This window comes from Sporothrix schenckii (genome assembly GCF_000961545.1).
Source record: "Sporothrix schenckii 1099-18 chromosome Unknown Cont48, whole genome shotgun sequence".
Classification (NCBI taxonomy): Eukaryota; Fungi; Ascomycota; class Sordariomycetes; order Ophiostomatales; family Ophiostomataceae; genus Sporothrix; species Sporothrix schenckii.
This window is the reverse complement of record NW_015971149.1, coordinates 1133887-1153764: the sequence shown is the minus strand read 5'-3', so window position 1 is coordinate 1153764 and position 19878 is coordinate 1133887. Positions and strand designations below refer to the sequence as shown.

The 19878-nt window shown below is 55.7% G+C and overlaps 5 protein-coding genes across 5 annotated transcripts; 3 read left to right on the top strand and 2 right to left on the bottom strand.

Annotated features, from left to right (window-relative positions):
• Positions 1-50: 50 nt before the first annotated feature.
• SPSK_01200 (uncharacterized protein) lies at positions 51-1165 on the top strand (the record flags this gene model as incomplete). The annotated part of the gene is made up of 2 exons (XM_016728131.1): positions 51-141; positions 213-1165. The coding sequence occupies 2 exons, from the start codon at positions 51-53 to the stop codon at positions 1163-1165; spliced, it is 1044 nt and encodes a 347-aa protein (XP_016584223.1).
• A 1295-nt stretch (positions 1166-2460) lies between these two features.
• On the top strand, positions 2461-4986 carry SPSK_01024 (uncharacterized protein; the record flags this gene model as incomplete). Its single annotated transcript, XM_016727955.1, has 1 exon — positions 2461-4986. The coding sequence occupies one exon, from the start codon at positions 2461-2463 to the stop codon at positions 4984-4986; it is 2526 nt and encodes an 841-aa protein (XP_016584222.1).
• A 245-nt stretch (positions 4987-5231) lies between these two features.
• Positions 5232-7133, bottom strand: SPSK_01091 (D-lactate dehydrogenase (cytochrome); the record flags this gene model as incomplete). Its single annotated transcript, XM_016728022.1, has 1 exon — positions 5232-7133. One exon carries the CDS (start codon positions 7131-7133, stop codon positions 5232-5234), a length of 1902 nt encoding a protein of 633 aa, XP_016584221.1.
• Positions 7134-10214: 3081 nt separating this feature from the next.
• Positions 10215-13710, top strand: SPSK_00992 (Ca2+:H+ antiporter; the record flags this gene model as incomplete). The annotated part of the gene is made up of 6 exons (XM_016727924.1): positions 10215-11179; positions 11606-11621; positions 11705-11812; positions 11871-11942; positions 12003-12080; positions 12139-13710. The coding sequence occupies 6 exons, from the start codon at positions 10215-10217 to the stop codon at positions 13708-13710; spliced, it is 2811 nt and encodes a 936-aa protein (XP_016584220.1).
• Positions 13711-15157: 1447 nt separating this feature from the next.
• SPSK_00987 (protein-serine/threonineeeee kinase) lies at positions 15158-18985 on the bottom strand (the record flags this gene model as incomplete). Its single annotated transcript, XM_016727919.1, has 3 exons — positions 15158-17215; positions 17278-17871; positions 17966-18985. 3 exons carry the CDS (start codon positions 18983-18985, stop codon positions 15158-15160), a joined length of 3672 nt encoding a protein of 1223 aa, XP_016584219.1.
• Between the last annotated feature and the right edge of the window lie 893 nt (positions 18986-19878).

The window sequence follows — 19878 nt, the reverse complement described above, 5'->3', positions numbered from 1 at the left end:
ATCTTGTTTGATTCTTTCAGCTCACTTTACAGGCAAATCCCGGAGACACTATGGAGTACCGCCATCTCGGCCGCACGGGCCTAAAAGTGTCATCCATCAGCCTGGGCAGCTGGATCACCTACGGAGGTCATGTCACGGATGGTACGCCGCGCTCCCCTACGGCTTCTGCCATGGCTCATGGTGACTACATGATACATCACTAACGCATCCAGACAAGGCCTTCTCGTGCCTCAAGGCCGCCTATGACGCCGGCGTCAACTTCTTCGACACGAGCGAAAACTACTCGGCCAGCGAGGCTGAGATCGTGCTCGGCAAGGCCATCAAGCACTTTGGCTGGAAGCAAAACGACCTCGTCATCTCCACCAAGGTCTACCACGGCCAGAACAACTCGGCCCACATCGATCAGCCCGAGCGCTGGCTTAACAACGTCGGCCTCTCGCGCAAGCACATTATCGAGGGCGTCAACCTGTCTCTGCAGCGCCTCGGCCTGCCCTACGTGGACGTCGTCTTTGCCCACCGTCCGGACCGCACCACGCCCGTCGAGGAGGTCGTGCGCGCCTTCAACCTGCTGCTCGACCAGGGCAAGATTTTTTACTGGGGCACCTCCGAGTGGACCGCGCCCGAGATTGCCGACGCCTGGCGCGCCGCCGACCAGCTGGGCCTGGTCGGTCCCATTGTCGAGCAGCCCCAGTACAATCTGCTGGTGCGCCGCAAGGTCGAGGACGAGTTCCGCTACCTCTACGAAAAGTACGGCCTGGGCCTCACCATCTGGTCGCCTCTCAAGCAGGGCATCCTGAGCGGCAAGTACAACGGCCACGCCACGCCGCCGGCCGGCAGCCGGCTGGCCGAGTCGCGCGACAAGTACACGGTGGGCTACAGCAAGACGTTTGGCAACGAGACCTGGCAAAAGGAGCTGCAGCAGGTCGACAGCCTGCGGCCCATTGCGGCCAAGCTCGGCGACGGCGTCACACTGGCCCAGCTGGCCCTCGCCTGGGTCCTGACCAACAAGAACGTGTCGTCGGCCATTATCGGCGCCTCGCGGCCGGAGCAGGTTGCCGAGAACATTGCTGCTCTGCAGGTGGTCGAGAAGCTGACGCCTGAGATCCTGGCCGAGATCGACTCGGTCCTGGGCAACGCCATCCCGGCACCACCGCGGCGATTCTAAGAGGGTGTGCGTCTGCTGGGACGTGCGCAGAAATTAATACCGGTATATAGAAAAATACAGAATATTTGAGGTTTTAAAATGTGTGCTCGTCCAAAATTGTACGTCTCGAGTTGTTTTGTTTACGTCATGACAATCCGGAGCCATGTGTCAGATGATACGGGTCTTTATGGTATCTCTCTTTTGTTTCCATAACTTCACCTGTCTCCGTTGCCTTTATTTATCTCCTTGCCACGGTACCAACAGCTAGGAGACCAGATTTCTGCGGTCCAGGAGTAACTACAGGAATCCAATGGTCGACGGGTAGCCTCTGGCATCTCGCATCTCAGATCGATTGGAAAGAAGATGACGCTACAGCACGGCTAATGTAGCGCTGGTAGGTCCCGCAGGAACCCTGTTCTCTCCAATTCCCTCCATACCCCCATTCCACACTCCTCACAGGACACGAATGGCCACGTTGTGATAAAACGGACAGAATGGGATCATCAAACGGGGCCCGAACCTGGCCAAGCCTCTTTGGTCGTATTATGATCAGCTGGAAAACGGCGGCCCAAAGAGGATACTCGTCAACACAGCAGAACAGCACACAACCCGTTCATATATGGAGCTGAGATGCAGTCCACTCTTCTACAGAATTGCTCATCCGTTTATCCCCAGAGATTTTGTATTCCACGAAATCAGGACGTGCTGTTGATCCCTCCCAGCTGCTCGCGGAAACTTGATTAGCAAGCCAGTCGGTGGCATCGGAAACCAGACGCATTTCCAACAGCCATATAATACCTGCAAGTTTTAACGGAATTTTAAGAGAAGCAGCAATATTGAAGTGCATACCGGGAGACATAGAGTCCTACTCGTGAATCTGTTTGTAGTTTAATCTGCTGCTCCTCGTTCAATTCCATGAGCTGTATTCAATCAGAATTTTGGTATCGACAGAGACAGGGAACGCTTTCCAAATGAAAACTGTAACGCTATAATATTCAGCTGATCGAAAATACGATCATTTACTTTTAATTCCACCCGAAGCCGAAGCATATAGGAAACCCATCGCCAGCGCTCACTTACACGCAAAGAAGTTGCTACCAAATGCGGTTTAGCGCGTTTTGTCCAACGGACCTTCACCGCCCAATGCACAGACCCACAATAATTCCCCTGCCGTGCCTGCCTCACTTGTCTTGGGTACGCTCGCCATTTTCTGCCGCCTTTACCACTTTTTTTTTCTTCACCAAAAGCAAGCGTCGCATTGTTTCCTCGTTTCGCACACGAGCAAGACAACCACGCCTCTCCTTCCTTCCCGGGCCATGGATATTCTAAAGGTCCTTTCACGCGGCCTCAAGCAGCCCAACGGCGGCAAGCCGGCCAAGGGCAATACGAATTTTCTTCCCACAGGCGCCGCGACGCTGCCGTCCGCCGGCTCCAGTATCAACCCACAGCTGTACCACGACCGTGTGGCCGGCCTGATTGCAGGCAGCAGCGGCAGCAAGAAGAGTCGGAAACGGAAGCGGAGTGTAGATGCAGCGGGAAATAGTGGCGACGAAAGCGGCGGCGGAAGCGAAAGCGGACGTGGCAGCGACAGCGACGAGAGCGAAGACAGCGATGACCTGAACGAGCTCGACTTTTTCGGCGAACGTTCTGCGACCACGGCCGACAATGCCTCGTCCTCGGCCTCCAAAGCGGTCGCTAACTCAAAGAAAGCGAAAAAGGCAGCCAAGAAACAAAAACGGGACCCGTCTAACGATCTGCTAGACGAAGACGAATGCCGCCAGATCCTGCGGTCGCACCGACTGAAGCTGACGCTGCTGACCGATCGACGCGCCGCCGCCGAAGCAGCAGCCGAAGCAGCAGCCGCTGCCGTGGCCGATAAACTGGAAAAGAAGAAAAAGAAAAAGAGCGAGAAAAAGACCAAGCGGGCGGAAGAGGAGGCGGCCGCAGCCGCCAGCAAAGCCGCCAAGGACGAAGCCAAGAAGCAATTCTTCTCGCAGCCCTTGACAGCATTCACGCAGCTGCGGCAGACATACAACCTGTCAGCACGCTTGGCCGACAACCTCGAGCGTCTGTTGTACCGGATCCCAACCGAGGTGCAGATGGCGAGTCTTCCGCTGCTGCTGGACCCGGCGCTGGCACTCAGCAAGACGACGCTTCCCGGAGACGCCGCGGCAGGCGCCACGAGCACAACAGCCATTGATTTTATGGCGGTGGCACCGACAGGTAGCGGCAAGACGCTGAGTTTCTTGGTGCCAGCAATCAACGGCATTCTAAAGCGGCGGGCGGAGGACAAGGAAAAAGCCGGTGACGATACTACCAACAACGAGACTAGCGGACGTCAGAAGCACAATCACATTCTCGACACAGTTGTTGTGGCACCGACACGCGAGCTGGCGCACCAGATTGCCAACGAGGGCAAGAAGCTGACTGTGGGCACTGGTGTGCGCGTTGTGGCCATGAGCAAAGGCATGCGCGTGCAGGCGGACGACAGCGACGAGGAAGCGGAAAACGACGCGAGTGACAGCGAGGATGACAACGACAACATCGAAGAGGATGACGAAGGGGACGACGGCAAGCCCAAGGCGTCCAAGGCGACGGTCACACGCGCCGACATTCTCGTGACAACACCGCTCATGCTGCTCAACTCACTGGCCCGCCGCGCTCTCCCAACGGTGCGCTCGCTCGTCCTCGACGAGGCCGACGTTCTGCTGGACCCGCTGTTCCGCGAGCAGACTCTCGGCATCTGGGCCGCGTGCACACACCCCGACCTGCGCGCCACGTTCTGGTCCGCCACCATGGCGTCCAACATCGAGGCCCTGGTCGTCGAGCAGCTGGCGGCTCAGCAGTCTTCGCAAAAACAGGACGAGGGCCAGAAGCGCCTGCTAGTCCGCCTGGTCGTCGGCCTCAAGGACACGGCCGTGCCCAACGTCACGCACCGCCTCGTGTACACGGCCACCGAGCAGGGCAAGCTCCTGGCCATGCGCCAGCTGCTGCACCCGTCCACAAGCACGTCCGTCACTGGCACGTCTGGTAGTGGTGGTGGCGGCGAGTCGGAAGCCCTGCGGCCGCCCTTTCTCGTTTTCACGCAGACTGCCGAGCGCGCCACAGCACTGCACGACGAGCTCAAGTACGACATCCCGGCGGCCGCGGGCGGCGCCGACCGTCTGGGCGTGCTGCACGCCGCCCTCGCCGACAGCGCACGGTTGGCCGTTGTGCGCAAGTTCCGCGCCGGCCAGGTGTGGGTGCTCATTACGACGGATGTGCTGGCGCGCGGCATCGACTTTGCGGGCGTCAACGGCGTCGTCAACTACGACGTTCCCGGCTCGGCTGCGGCATACGTGCACCGTGCCGGCCGCACGGGTCGTGCAGGCCGTCAGGGTGGCCTGTCCGTGACGCTGTACACCAAGGAGGACATTCCGTTTGTCAAGAGCGTGGCAAACGTGATTGCCGCCAGCGAGAAGCAGGCCGCCAAGAACGGTGGCACCGCCAACACAGAAAACAAGGGCATCCAGCAGTGGCTTCTGGACGCGCTGCCCGAGGTGTCCAAGGCAGACAAGAAACGGCTCAAGACACGGGGTGTCGAGTCGCGGCGGAGCACGACGACGGCCGGCACCGCCGACAAGGCCAAGAACAACAAGGGACAGCACATCAAGGGAAAGACCAGTGGCCGCGACAGCAGGGAGACCATTCCCAATGCGAAGGCACGCATCACGTCCAAGAGTGCCTGGGAGCGCCGCCGGGACAACAACCGGCGCGACGCCATTGCGAGCAGCAAGCAGCGCAAGCAGCAGAGCCAAGTCGCAGGCGATGATGACGAGGGCGAGTGGGGAGGTCTTGATTAGTGTTGGGAAGAGCGTGTGATAGTCAAACGGCATATTGGTTCATTTTTCCATTTCGGCGTACAAAATATTCACGATAGGCGGCGCACATATGCATGCCATATACTTATATATCAAAATATATTATTTACATTCCAATGACAGTCGTAGGCTTTGAAAAGTTGCATTTGCTCATATCCCAGCCGTACTTCCAGCGGTAGTATCTACTCCTCCACGAATTTATGCACCCAGCCTACCCACCCATTCACTTACCACTCGGCAATCTCGCCGTCCTTGGGCTTCTGCATGCGCACAACCTTGTCGCAGTTGAGCAGGCACAGCGGGTCCAGCGCCGCCTTCATCTTGCGCATCACCGCCACGGTCTCCTCGCCCACCTCGTGTGGCAGGTAGTCGCGCTTCACCAGGCCCACGCCGTGCTCGCCCGTCACAGTGCCCTCCAGCTCAATCGCCCGCTTCACCATGCGGTGCACAAACTCCTCGGCCGTCGCGCGCTGCTCGGGGGCGTACAGGACAATTGTGTGGAAGTTGCCGTCGCCCACATGGCCCACAATCGTGCCGCGCAGACCCACGCGCCGCAGGTCGGCCTGGGCCTCCTCAATGGCGTCCGGCAGCCGGCTGATGGGCACGGCCACATCGCCCGTCCACACGCGCTCGCCAGGCTGCTTCGTGGCAATGGCGCTCCACAGCGCCTCCTTGCGCGCGCTCCACAGCTCGGCCTGCTCGTCGGCCGACTTGGCGAAATCAAACGACACGGCGTTGGCCGCCTTGGCCGCCGCCTGCACGGCGTCAATCTGCTCGCGCACGGCGCGCGCCGTGCTGCCGGCAAACTTGAACATGAGCGTGGGTGCCTCGGCCCAGCGGCGCAACGTCGAGCCGGCCGTGTTGATGCACTTCATCTGCGCGTCGTCCAGCACCTCAATGGCGGCCACGGGCACGCCCTCACCGACAACACGCGCGGCACAGGCCGCGGCCGCGCGCAGGTCGGGGAACGCCGCCACGGCCACGGACGTCTCCGTGGGGCGGACGGCCAGCTTCAGGGTGGCCTCGGTGACCAGGCCCAGCGTGCCTTCGGAGCCAATCAGCAGGCGTGTCAAGTCGTAGCCGGCGGAGCTCTTGCGGGGCCGCTGGCGCGTCTTGATCACGGTGCCGTCGGCGAGGACGACAGTCAGCGACAGCACCCAGTCGCGCATGGTGCCGTAGCGGTACGCGTTTGTGCCGCTGCAGCCCGTGCCGATCATGCCGCCAATCTGGGCGCCCGGGCCCGGGTCAGGCGGGAAGAGGAGGCCCTGCTCCGCGAGCACCTCGTTCAGCGCCTCCCAGCCCAGACCCGGCTGTACGACGGCGTCCAGATCCTCCTTGTGCACGGTAATGATGCGATCCATGTGGCGCGAAAAGTCAATGACGATGCCGCCGCGCGTGGGCGCAAAGTTGCCCTCGAGCGACGTGCCGCCGCCGAACCCAATCACCGGGATGCGGCGCGCGTGGCAGATCTTGACGACGCGCGACACCTCCTCGGTGCTGCTCGGGTACACAACACAGAACGGGTGCGGCGTGCCCTCGGGTGCGCTGTGCGACGACCAGTCCGACGCCGAGTGCGTGGCAATGTCTGCCTCGGCCGTGCTCACGTTGTCGGCGCCCACAATGGCCACAAAGTCGGCCCACGCGGCCTCGAGCTCGGCGCGGCTCGTGCGGTGGCGGGGCGCGCGGGTGGCCGACAGCGGCAGCGTCGAGTCGGGTGAGGGCTCCTGGGGCGTCTTGGTGCCCAGGTAGTAGCATGCGGCGCCGACAAAGAGCAGCATAAAGGTGGTGGCCGCGTTGCGCGACGACGCCGTGTCCTGGCGCTGCTGTGCAATCTTCTCGCGCTCCGCCTTTTCGCGGGCCATGCGCGAGCTGATGCTCTCGAGCATCTGGCCACGGAAACTGCGGCCGTCGGCATCGACGCCGGGCGGGCCAGCGGCTGGCCTTCTGTTCTGAGGTGTGGAGGAGGAGGAAGAGGATGGCGGTGGCGGGTTGTTGCTGGGCGGCTTCGAGGCAAAGGAGCGTCGCAATAAAGGTGCCGGCGAGGCGCACCGGGCCAGATCCCGGGCACCAGCAGCAGTCGACGCTGACAGAGCGCGAGAAGCGCCGCGGCCGAGCCGGTGCTGCAGCATGGTCGTGGAATGCTCGCGGAGCGATCGCGGAAAAAAAGTTCTCTTTTTTTTCCTCTCGGCCGGTCGTCGATGCACCGGACACGGAGCAGCACTGCGATGTCTCGTATTTGCCCGTACTGTCCTCCCTCTAGACAATGCACGAGAGTCGAGTGTGTTGGGCGCAGCCTCGACCAATATATGCCGCGGTTTGCAGGTCTCGAAGGGAGAAGGCTACGGAGTAGACGAGGAGAAGTCGTCGGAGTACGTTCGTCTCGTTCTCCGCAGCTCCTGCCGTTTTCGCGAGTTTTGCTCCAACAGAAAGCACTACGCCGGTTGCGGCCCCACAATTTTCGACATTCCCCCACCACCGCCCACTAAACCTGCTGACCTCACTGTCCGAAATGCGCTGCTAGGCCAGGCACTACCGGCTCACTAGCAAATAACATCACACCAAACAGCCGCTGCATAAATGTTACAATCCGAGGATAGTATGGCGAAGATAGTTGTTGCTGTTGATTGGAAATCGCGGACATGTTTCGACGTGGATACGGAAATATTGCATTTGTGCAAGTAGGAATAGTTTCTCTGTATGAGATGTATCTATTTTTCTCTACTTTCTTTCGCGTTCCTAAATAAACACATCAGACACATTCAAACTGTAAGACAATCATCCTTGGGAGTTGATTCTACGAAAATATCTAACAAAAGGGCCGGTCTGCGTCAGTGAATCCAAAGGCAACTCTTAGGATCTTTAGAGGAGACGATACAAGTATGAAGTTGCAAGCTACGATGATTGTCCATATCTGCCGTCACTATATGCCGTACAAGACTTACATATTAGAGTGTGCTTTCTAGGTTGCAGATATCCGAGTTCAGTCACTTTATGCGACAAAAGACGTAGCTGTATGATCAATGCATTTCGTCATGTTTGTCGCCTGCCGAACTGTACCTTTCTTCGCAAAGCACTACCTGTCAACCTCGCCGATGTCAGAGGATATGAAGCTACAACACACGTCGCAAGTAAACCACTAGTGAGAACAGACACAAAGAGACCTTGCAATAGAGCATACAAACAAAAAGATGACGATGTTAAACCACGGAATCATGACGTATGAAACACTCCCAACCAGACACTGTCAACCAGTTACAAAGTGTTGATCATTGCCTCTTGTCAAAGAACTACGTTTGGTGCTAAATAGTTCAACGGTGGCAGCCGCCAGTTATGTCAATGTCATGGCCGCTCACTTTGGCACTTAGTGGACTAAAAAGGATATTCAAGCCGGGGCGGGGAGGTCTCTGCAGAGTCGGATTGCTTCCACGCCAAGCAAGAGTCGCCAAAAGAGTCTGAGTATCTCTAAGCCATCCAGTCTGTTTCCGAGCCGTCCGGTGGTGTGTGGATAGATACCTCATACATATGCAGGTCGTCGAACGGCACAATCGTCATGTTTCTTCATATATAGTGGCTGTCTCCCCATCTCTTTGGAAATTTGGGCATGATGATCACCTCGGAGCACGTTCCGCCCGAAGCGAGACTGATTTTTGCTTTCCACTGCCGGCTGATTTTGTTTTGTTTCTGTCAACGGGGCGCGTCTCGGCCGTTGATCTCTCCGTTGCCATTTGCTTGTTGGTCGGGCTGTATTATCTTGCGTTTCGTGCTGCCAAGCTTGGGCTTGGCATGCTCATCACACGACCAACGAACAGAGAAAGGGAGAGAAAAAGAGGGTCTGCATGCATAGACAAGCCATAGCGCTGCACGGACGACTTTACCTGCACCGTGAGACCATTTTGTCAGTCTGTCCCGGTTCAATTGGACACGAGTGTGTTTCTTTGCTGTGCGTCGCTGCGTTCGGTCGACTGTACCTTCTCTTTCTGCAGCCCGATCAGACGGCCAAATGAAATGCAGAGGTCGTCGCACGGGTACGCGACGAAAATGAGAGATGAGGTTGAAAAGGAAGACTTGGGCCCAGAGGACCAGCAACTGAGACCGGACTGAGATCCAGACTCCACTGTCGTGCAAATGGGCTCTGTGTTCCTTTCGAGCTGTGCTCACCTAGCTCAGTGTGCCGCTTTGTATACAAACGATCTAGGCCCATGAGGCCCTCGTCCTACAGCCACTGGAATGAATAGCTGTATATGTCATAGTGTTGGAACTACTCCGTACGAGTAATACTCCGGACTCCGAAAGAAGAAGAAAACAAAGTGGATCGCTGGTGGTCGTTGACAGTGGGGGTAGCGTTGCCAGTTAGGGCCAATCAGCGGTCGTAGTTGCCGGCAAGGCGAGTTCAGTGCCTGCAAAGTCGTCACTCACCGAGAAGAAGGCAGGAGCGACACGACAGCGCGGCGCCCTGACCTTGTCCTACGTCTTCTAATCAGTCCCTGCTTCATCTCTACGTTCCCTTTGTATGACATATAGTCGTTCATAGCTTCTCTTTCTCTCGATCGGTACAATCGCGTCCATCGCTCTGCTAGTGCAGTGTGGTGCCGTGCCCAGCAAGGCGCAGTTGGCTTAGGCAGTAGAAAACTACCCGTCAGCTCCCTCTTTGTCGCTTCCTTTTTGGGTTTTTTGGCGTCCGCGCCTGTCAGTTTCCACTCCCCAATGACGAATGGACCCACTCTTTTTTCCAACGTCAACCTGATGCAGCCCACGTGCCCTCCTTCACTCGACATACATCACCATTGCTCCTTCCTGTCCACACAAGGATGTACAAGCCAAGTGTGTATCATTGCACCCCAATTGCTACCATGTGGTACCACAAACAGAAGGCACGACCAGCGTCTTGGGCCTCCTTTCGTACGTCGTAGCTAGTGTTTTGAGTCCATTGTGTCTCGTGCCAGGCTTCGTTCCTGCTATCTGATCTCCGTCTTGGCGATTTCTGGTTCTTGCCTCCCCTCCCTTTATTATCAATCACCCCCTCGTTCGTTCCTCCTTCTGCTTTTGTTCTCTTCCATCCCTTTCTAACTCATATCTCTTTGCTTCCCCTTTCAACACACTTGTCTTGCTTTCCAGCTTCTGTGCATCACATCACTTTTGCATCTCATCATTTTCGGTTTCCATTCTCGTAGCATCACCAAGCCTCTCCCTTCTGCTTGGTCCTTATTTCGATGAAGAAATCTTTATCTAAACCGCCCGATTCTGACCGCCCGCGTTTGTCCCTTACGCAAGCGGATGGAGACCTTTTTCGCCTCTCTCGCAGTTCGTCGCGACGACCTACCGCAGGCTCGTCGTCACCCGCGTCCCTGAGTGAATCCAACCTTTTTCACTACCAGCAGCAGCAGCAGCTGAAGCAGAAGCGCCAGGAGGAGGAGGAAGTGCATGACCATAGTGCTATCAACGAAACCAAGAACAAGAACAAGAACAAGAACCCTACATCGGCCATCGCACACAATGGTTGCTCTATTGTCCAGCAGCCCGTGCACGGCGGCGACAACAATACCGCAGGCAGCTCGTCTGGCGGCAATACCACTGCTGCCGTGTCGCCAGCGTCGACATTTACTGCACCACTACAAGAAGCATGGCCGGGGCCTGTCTTAGAGGACGTCGGTAGCGGCAAGGAGAAGGAGAAGGAGGCCAATTTGCCTCCCTTTCAACCTGCCAGCACCAACACCGACCCCAACCTCAACCTCAACGGCAACCCTACCAACGTCAACGTCAACGTCAATGGCAACGACACTAGCACCGACACGAAGGCAGGTGGCACCAACTCTGCCAATGGCAATGCTGCCACAGTACTTGGCGAGTCCGAAGAGACGACGGTTTCTGCCGAAAAGGCCACCACCACCGTGTTCAGCAAGCTGTCTACCCTCGTCGTGTCGTTCTTCGTGACCACCAAGATGGTGTTGTTTCACAGCTGGCTCAACGTCTTCTTGGTCTTTGTCCCCGCCGGTATCATTGTCGGCGCCATCCCTGGCCTACCCCCCGCCGTCGTCTTCTCGGTCAACGCAATCGCCATCATCCCGCTGGCCGGCCTCCTGGGCTTTGCCACCGAGACCGTAGCCCACGACATGGGTGATTCCATTGGCGCTCTGCTCAACGTCACCTTTGGCAACGCTGTAGAACTTATTATCTTGTTCGTTCCCCCGTATTGTACTTCCTGTGCATCCATCCCTTATTCGGTCGTCGGCTAACCCACTCAGTATGTATGTGCCTCCCGTGAACTACTCGAGACAAGAACGAACGAAAAGAGGGCTGCTCTCTGTCGCCCTTCGACAAGCCATCGATCGCCCTCTTTTATCCGTCAATCGCGTCAGGAGTCATCATGGTCTTCTCTTTTGTGCTCTTCCAGCGCCCTCTTGATGTCCTTCTCTTTCTTGGCTCTTCCTTGTCTACTCTCTCGTCCGCCCAGCTTTGGTCCACCAAAGTACCCTGGCATGGCTGCGTCAGCCCGTATTGCAACCCAATGCGTGACACTCATTGCATGACCCTTTCGTAATCATCCCACCTGTCCACTTTACAAACTAACACTCGCTTTTCTGTTACTCCCCCACGTAATTAGCATTGCTTTGGTCAAGGTATGATTTCTCTTCGTCGTCCTAGCGTTTGTCTCTAGGCTAAACGGTCGCATGCACTGAACGCATATACTAATAACTCCCAGGATGAAATTCGTATTGTGCAAGCCTCGCTCCTGGGCTCCATTCTGGCCAACCTCCTTTTGATCCTAGGCATGAGCTTCCTCCTCGGCGGCCTTCGATTCCGTGAACAGGTATGTTTGTACTGCTGTGTCTCCTTCAGACAGACGTCGCGTCTAACTGTTCCTCTAGATCTACAACAGCACAGTCACACAAATGAGCGCGTGCCTCTTGAGTCTTAGTGTCATCAGCCTCGTCCTGCCGGTAAGTTCACATTCGGTTCCAAAAGAATTTATTTTGTCAGTTAAATTATTAACGACCCAGACCGCTTTCCATGCCTCTTTCAAGAGCTCTACCTTGGCCGATTCCGAGTCTCTCAAGATCAGCCGCGGCACCAGTGTAGTAAGTCTTGTCGTCCACTCCGAATCGGTGCTGATCTTATTGCTAACCTTTTTGTTAGGTCCTGCTTTTGGTTTATGGCATCTACCTCCTGTTCCAGCTCAAATCCCATACGTATATGTACGAGTCGACGCCGCAGCACATCATCGATGAGGAATCCACACCTGGACCGGCCGCTGGCTGGTTGGACTCATCGAGCTCGGATGACGGCTCCTCCTCCTCGTCCGATTCGGACACGTCTGGTCACTCCCGCGACACCATGAAGCAACGCATGCGCCGTGTCATTCGCGGTGGTCGTCGCCGCAAGTCCAGCGTCGCTTCGTTGGACACAGCCGAGAGCCTCTTTGCTGGTACTACGCGGGCGCCCTCATTCAGTACTCAGGCCGCTGGTGGTAACGATGAGTCCATGCCGTCGGAGGAGGCCTCGGCCAGGCCGTCCCTTTTCTCTCGCAGCACGACTTCCGATCTGAATGAAGAGGCCATTATCGAGGACGACACTGTATCACGCCGCCATAAAAAACGCCATAACAAGCGATCTCTCCGCCGCTACCGCAGACACCGCAAAAGACATGATCAAGATGCTGCCACAGACGACGTCATTCTTGAGTCCGTCGAGAACACTTCCCCGGGCCCCCCGGGCGTAGCTGCGCCGTCTGTCAGCAGCGGCAGGATTGCATCTGTCCTCTTTACCGAACCCACCAAGAGTCCCTTCGGAAAGACTCCTGACCCTGCTGTGTACCGTCCTGGTGAGCCTCGCCGCGTGGACTTTGCCATCGCGGACCCCAATCTCAGCGGGTCCAACAATGTCGACGAATTCGGAAACCCGACTGGTGCTGCTGCCGACTTGGTTTCAGCCCGGCGTGCCTTCAATTTGCGTGCCATGTCATCCCTACGCCCTGTTGCCAAGAGTCTCGCCCCTACCGTCTTCACGCAACCCGTCGGCCCCCAGTTGGAGACTGCTCCTGTTGGGCCCATTCCTCGCATTCGCTACGGCATTCACCGCACCAACTCGCTTCCCGATCGTCTAAACCACCAGTACCAGTTCCGTCCTCCCGGTGCCATGCTCCCGTCGCAGATTCCTGTGAACAGCTACCGTCTCAAACCCCCGGTTACGCTGAATGGTAGTAGCGACGAAGATCGTGTCTTTATGTCGCGCAAGGCGGCCATCCTGCTGCTACTTATCACGACGGGTCTTGTGGCAGCGTGTGCCGAGTTCATGGTGGCGTCCATCAACGGTCTTGTGAAAACCAGTTCCGTCGGCGAGGTCTTCATCGGTCTCATCATTCTACCCATTGTCGGCAACGCGGCCGAGCATGTCACAGCCGTCATGGTCGCCATGAAGAACAAGATGGATCTGGCCATTGGTGTGGCGGTTGGTAGCTCCATCCAGATTGCCCTTTTTATGACTCCACTCGTTGTCATTCTGGGCTGGATCATTGGCCGTGACATGTCACTCTACTTTACACTCTTTGAGACGGTGTGCCTCTTCGTGTCGGCCTTTATCGTCAACTTTTTGGTTCTCGACGGCCGCAGCAACTACCTTGAGGGTGCCTTGTTGTGCTCGACGTACATCATCATAAGCGTCGTTGCCTTCTTTTATCCCAAACCCGAGGATGCCAGCTCGTGGGGTTAAAAGGGGCGGTCACCGTGGCCAAATATTGTTTGCTGCTTTGCCATTTGGGCAAGTATAATCAAAGCAAGCAGACACATGTTGCTGAGGGCAGCGAACCCAGCACTAAAATTGTAAGTCGTGTTATGAAGAGGGAGATTTGTGAAGGAGAAGATGGCGAAAGAAATCAGAGGATGAATCAAATTGTCCGGTGACGTTCGTTCCAATGAGAAGACTTGATGGAGAGCTGAGATTCGTTCAAATTGAAATCCAGAAGGGGCCAGACTATTCCTGTCAGTTTACACTACAGGAAGTTTGTAGGAGAGACGCTTTACTTTCGTAATTCGTGTTCACACGGATTTTATTTACCACTTTTTATTTGCTTTTTTTGTTCGTTGTTTTTGTCATTCGATTTTCTGTCTTCTATGCATTCAGTTGCATTACTTTTACTTGGCACACCTTTGCTAGAGTTCGATTAACTCCTAAACCACGTCTCCTTGTGCCTACATAAATGTCTGAGAAATTGAGTCAATTTGCAATTGTGCGTGTTTGTATATATACAGTCACTTACAGCAGAGATGGGCAGGAAGGTATATGAAACAAGGTTTGAAATTTAAAAGTGTAAGTCTTCGCAGAGAAGTACCGGTCTAAGCCGAGAACGTGCATGATGACAGGATTAAGAAAGACACATGGAATCCCTATCATGCTAAGACACCACAGAGAGAGGAAAAGATCGAGTTAACCGATGCATGTAGAAATAAAAGTCAGCCTTTAAAAGTTACACAAACAAAAGCCACCCCAAGATAATAATAGAATATACCTCAGCGTGCCTCGCCGCCCGAAACACAAACCAGCAAATAGCATTGAGGAAACTTCCAGGCCAAGGGCCTATGAAAAAGACGAAAAAATAGACCACCGAGAAAATAAATGCTGCTTCGCGTCTCTATCGTGTTTCCGTATCTCCTTTGCAGTGACATCTGCTTCTAAGGATGGCAAACATTCTTCTGCTCTTATCAATGTAGTATATTAAAGAGGCTCACCCCGTCAAGGAGGGAGACATGAGAAAGAGAATAAGAAGATAACAGTTAAAAATAGAGAGGAACAAGAAACCGGTTGTTGACAAGAGGCGAAAACAGGAGGCAGGATTGAAGGGGATGTATGAGAGGGGTGGGGGGTTATAAAGATGAGTTGGTCGCCTGCAAAAGCGAAACAAGGCGGTGCGTGGTGCGTAGTGTAGGTGACAAGAGAGAATCGCATCAAAGTGGAAAGACGCTGCAAATAAGATATCGGTGCAAATTTCGTAAGACAAGAATATTTCCCAACGCCATATGCAAGTTCTCAAGAAAATGGCAGACACACGAGAGACGCAGCAAGACTTCGTTTCGACAAATACCAGACAAAAGGAACAACAAAACAAAAAGAAAATCTGCAATGGCCAGAAGCAACCGTCATCTTAATGAGCTTGTAGCCATTACTCATCACCGCCTCGAGCCTTAGCGCGCCGGCGGAAGAAGTCCATGACACGCCGCGCTGCACCGCTGCTACCACTGCGGTCGTGGTGCTTGGCGAACTCGTCAGTGTCGTAAGCGTCAGCCATCCGCTTGTTTTTCTGCAAGACAACACGGCCACCACGGGCGTTGGTCACGTTTGGGTTGGCACGCCGCGGATCGAAGGCCTCAACATCTGCTTGGTACGGTGCGGACCGAGGTGGGTTGCGCTGCACATTGTCAGTCACTTCTTGCAGAGCAGAGGGTCGTTGGCGCTCGAATTGACTAGCAGAAACGTGGCGCTGGTGCTGCGGTTGTTGGGGTGGCTGCTGGTAGTGCAAACTCGGGCGGCCTTGCTGCATGGCGGGCGACTGTTGCAGTCGTTGCTCTTGAAGTTGTTGCTGCTGGAGGCGACCACTTTCTGCTGCGGCCTGCTGCGACTCAGACAAGTGCGTGTACATGCCATCGAAGGCAGGTTCGAGGCTGTCGGTGGGCGACCCAAGTCGGGCATCCTGTGGCGGCTCCTGGATCGGAAGGTCGGTCTGCGACTCCGGGCCCGTATCGTAATCCTTGTTGATGCCAATCGACTTCAATGAGAAGGAGCCGGGAAGCAGAGAGAACCGCCGAGTGTGCTGCTTTTCATGAGACGTCTGAGAGCCCTCGATGCTACCCGACCGCTTCTTGCCCAAGCCGAGAGAGAACGACCGTCTCGACTGCCGTGCGGTGGAATCCATCGATGCACGCGGCTCGTCCGAGGGAACGACACCACTCTGGATAGCTGTATTGTTTGCCATACTCACTGGCGGGTACTTGCGCGAGGCCTTTTCCATTCCAACTGACTGGCGCTCGTCTGGCTTCTTCCGGTTCTTACCGCCAAAGATGGAGCCGCTGCGGCCGAGGAGCTTGTCGGTGATGTCTCCAATCGTGTTTGACCGCCGGTGGCCCTTGACCTCGGGGGTCGAAGGCTTCCCAGTGCTAGCATTCTCTCCCTCGCCATCAGCAAATCCAGAAACCTGGGCGAATTTGGGTGGCACGCTGATGCTTGGGCGGCCAAACGTCGACGAGTCTTGCGGGATCGGGTTCGAGATGACGTAGTTACGACCACTGTTACTCTTCGGTTGTTGGATTCTGCCCTGCGCATTGGTGCCGGCCACGGTTGGTGGTACGGGTTGGCCAAACGAGGCGCGATTGGGTGTGGTGCGCGGGTTCGCGGGGCCCACAGAGCCGCCAGTGACCGGCCGGCCACCAGAGCCTTGCACCATGTAAGCGGCTTCAGAAACAGCGCGGCTTCCATCACGGTTAGAACGCGTGGTGCCAGCGCCAGTACCTGCTGCGGCAACAGCAGCCGCAGTGCCGGTCGTACGGTGGGCACTCGGCGGGCGTCTTGGGTCGCGAGATGACTTGCCAGTTGGCGGATCGCGGGGCAGCGGCTTCTCGTTCGGCGACGTTAGGCCAGCGTTGGGGTTGACCGCAATGGGGCCTTGGCTGCCGGAACGAGCCCGCGTCTTTCCACCACCAGACGTCGCCTCGCCGCCACGCTGAGTCTGCGTAGTAGGTGCCACGTATTCGACTTGCACCGTCCGGCGCTTGTTGTCCTTCTGCTGCTTGAGCAAGGCTGCTTCGGACTCGGGATCGACGTTGCCTGCCTTGCTGATCAAGCCACCAATTGTTGGTGACACGACAGCCTTCTTCGACGCCTCCCGCACCGACGAGCTGCGACCAAGCATCCGATCGTCTTCAATGTCATCTGCTGAAATAGGAATGTTCTGGATATCGGCGGAGCTCGTGGTGCTGCTCGTGATAAACTCAACCACATTAGCATACTCGCTAAGCCAGCTGTGTCGAGCAACTTCGAAGAGATCGGCACGTTGCCGCGGGTTCGGAACGAGAATGCGTCGCAGGAGGTCCCGGGCGTGTGGTGTGACATATTCAGGGAAGGTGAGAGGTGTGTTGACAATGTATTTGTAGAGGAGATTGATGTTATCGCCTTCGGGGTTCTTCGGATCGTCATCGAAGGGTAGATAGCCCGCAAGCATGGCGTACTATGAATGAATGTTAGTATGAAAGCGAAAGCTGTCTCGTGAGAGATACACTTGTGACCTACCAGAATAACACCACAGCTCCAAACATCAACCTTGCGGCCTGTGTAAAGAGAATCGCTGACAACAAGCTCAGGGGCGGCATAACAAGGGCTACCACAGCTCGTCTGCATCAGATCTGCTTTCCGCATGCCGTTGGGCTTGACGATGTCGAAGCCCATGCGCTTGATATACTCGCGGTCAACCAGGTTGATCTCTTCATCCTCAGTAAGCTCCTCGGTCGGGTCGAAGGTGTTGGCAAAACCAAAGTCGGTGATGATAATGTTGCGGTTCCGGTCCAGAAGCAGATTCTCCAATTTCAGATCGCGGTGGACAATACCCTTCTTGTGTAAGTAGCCGACACCTGAAATAAGCTGGGCGAACAAGCGGCGGGCGGCGTGGTCCTTCAGATAGCGGTGGTTGAGAATGTAGTCGAACAACTCTCCGCCTGAAGCGTATTCCAGAACAATGCCATAGTGGTGTTCAGACTCCTCCATCTTGTGTAACTGGACAATATTTGGGTGATTTAGTTGACGGAGAATATTGACTTCGCGCATAATTTTCGCCATCCGAGTCGGGTTGCTCCCAAGGATGTCTTTCTTGATGAGTTTGATAGCGACCTGAATTAGGGAGGGAGCCAATGTCAGTAATTTGAACATGTGCAAGGAATTGAGCCGTTGCGTGACAGAAGAGTAACATAAGGTTAGAACAAACCTGGACACCTCCTTCTTGCTTCCAGCCAAGCTTGACTTTTCCAAACTCGCCCTCACCAATGGTGTTGCCGAGAATGTACTCGCCAAACTTTATCTGCTTCTCGCGCCGCGAGTGGTCATGCCGGCTACGACCACCACGGCGGCTCTCGTCGAACTGTTGCTCGGGTGCATTGCTTGTCGGCACAATCGGTGGCGGGGCAGCATCATCATAGTAGTCGTCCTGCTGAGCCATGGCAAGTCGAGCCTTTTCGCGTTCAACGTCAACCTCATCCCGGGACACTGTCACCGAATTAAGAATCTCGCTCGTTTCACGTGAAGGGCCGTGGGACGAGGGTTGCGAGCCATGGTTCCGTATTGGCAAAGCAGTGGCAGCTGCTGATCTTGCACCTCCACTCGCGGCCACCCGCTGGGCATACTCCTGCTCTTGCTGTTGTCTCCGTCGTGCAGAATCGTCACCACGTGTGTCACGAGTACGGGTTCGAGGCGAGTCTGATCCAGTAGCGGTTGCAGCAGCCGCCCTCCGAGAGCTTGAGCTTGAAGATGGTGCACCCGACATGGACTGGTGCTGCTGCTGCTGTGAAGAAGTTCGTGGTGGGGCAACAGGAGGGTTGTGGTGGCGACGACGGCGCTCGGAAGAAACTGGACTCGGTTGCGGATGGTCGGAAATAGCTGCAGCAGCCGCGTTTGCAGCGGCAGAGGGAACAGCAACCGGCGAAGAAAGAGCCGCTCGCGAACTCATGGGTGAGTTTGTTTGCGACATATGTGCAGGACTTGCACCGACGAGGAAAGCTCCGCTACTGGAGCCGTCGTTCATCAAGATACTGTTGGTAGTTCCACCGCCTTGTCCAGCAGCGCTGCTTTTGCGGGAAGGCCGGGATGAAGTAGATGGTGAAGCTGAGGGGATCTGCTGTTGTTGCTGATTTGCATGATATTCTTCACGAGTCGGTGGGGAGTGCGTCGGCGTGTAGTGTCGGTTAGATGGCGGTAGTCCGGTGGTCGACTGTATGGCAGCAGACGACATTTCCCACGCAGCCGCGCGTCTCGATCACGAACAGTCGAAGGCGATGAACTGCCGCCAGTTGCGAACGCCCAAATAGCTCGGATTCACGGCACAGCAGGACCTCTCGTTACCAGCGACGACGCGAATGCGAGGTGCAGAGAAGACCCAGCAAAGCTGTGCCGGTGTGCGGTAAATGTGCGACAACAAAAACAGAGCAGGCAACGGGCGACGAGTGGGAGAATAGATCAAGGGCAAAGTGTCGATCGAGAGGAATAAAGAGATGAGACAAACGTCCCCAAGGGAGGAAAATGCGCTCTCGCTGTGTTATGAGCGAGCAGGACACGATGCACAGCAATGGAAAGAATAAGTAACTAGGAACAGAAACAAATGCGCAATGCACAGATTGCACAGAAGAGAAAAAAAAAAGTCGACAAACTGGTGAGCTGGCAAACCCGTGTCCACGCTGATTGGGCTGTTGTCGCGACCTGGGAATTGGTTGTGGTGCTTGATGTGTGCGCTGTTCCAACGAAACATGCAAAACAATCAGAGGCCTAATAGGAGATTAGAGGGTGAGAAAGCATTCACCGCAAAGCACGCAAAAAGTGGCGCCCAAAGGAAACCCGACGTAAAAACAGGGTCAACAACGGCATTCGTTAACGTCTGCGGTCATTGTTGCTCAAAATGGTTTCCAGGTGTGAAGCTCATCGATGTCCGTGTTGATTGTATAACCTCCGTTTACTTTGTGTAGGTCGCCAGATGGTCCCTAGTTGTTTGGTTTGGCGCTGTCTCGTAGGCGCATTCATCGACAGGAATTGGCAGTCGGACAGCACTGCTGGGCAAAGTAAACGAAGGTCCAAGACTACACAATGCAGTCGGCCTGTTGAATCCCTTGCTTTCGGGGTTGTTGAGCAATG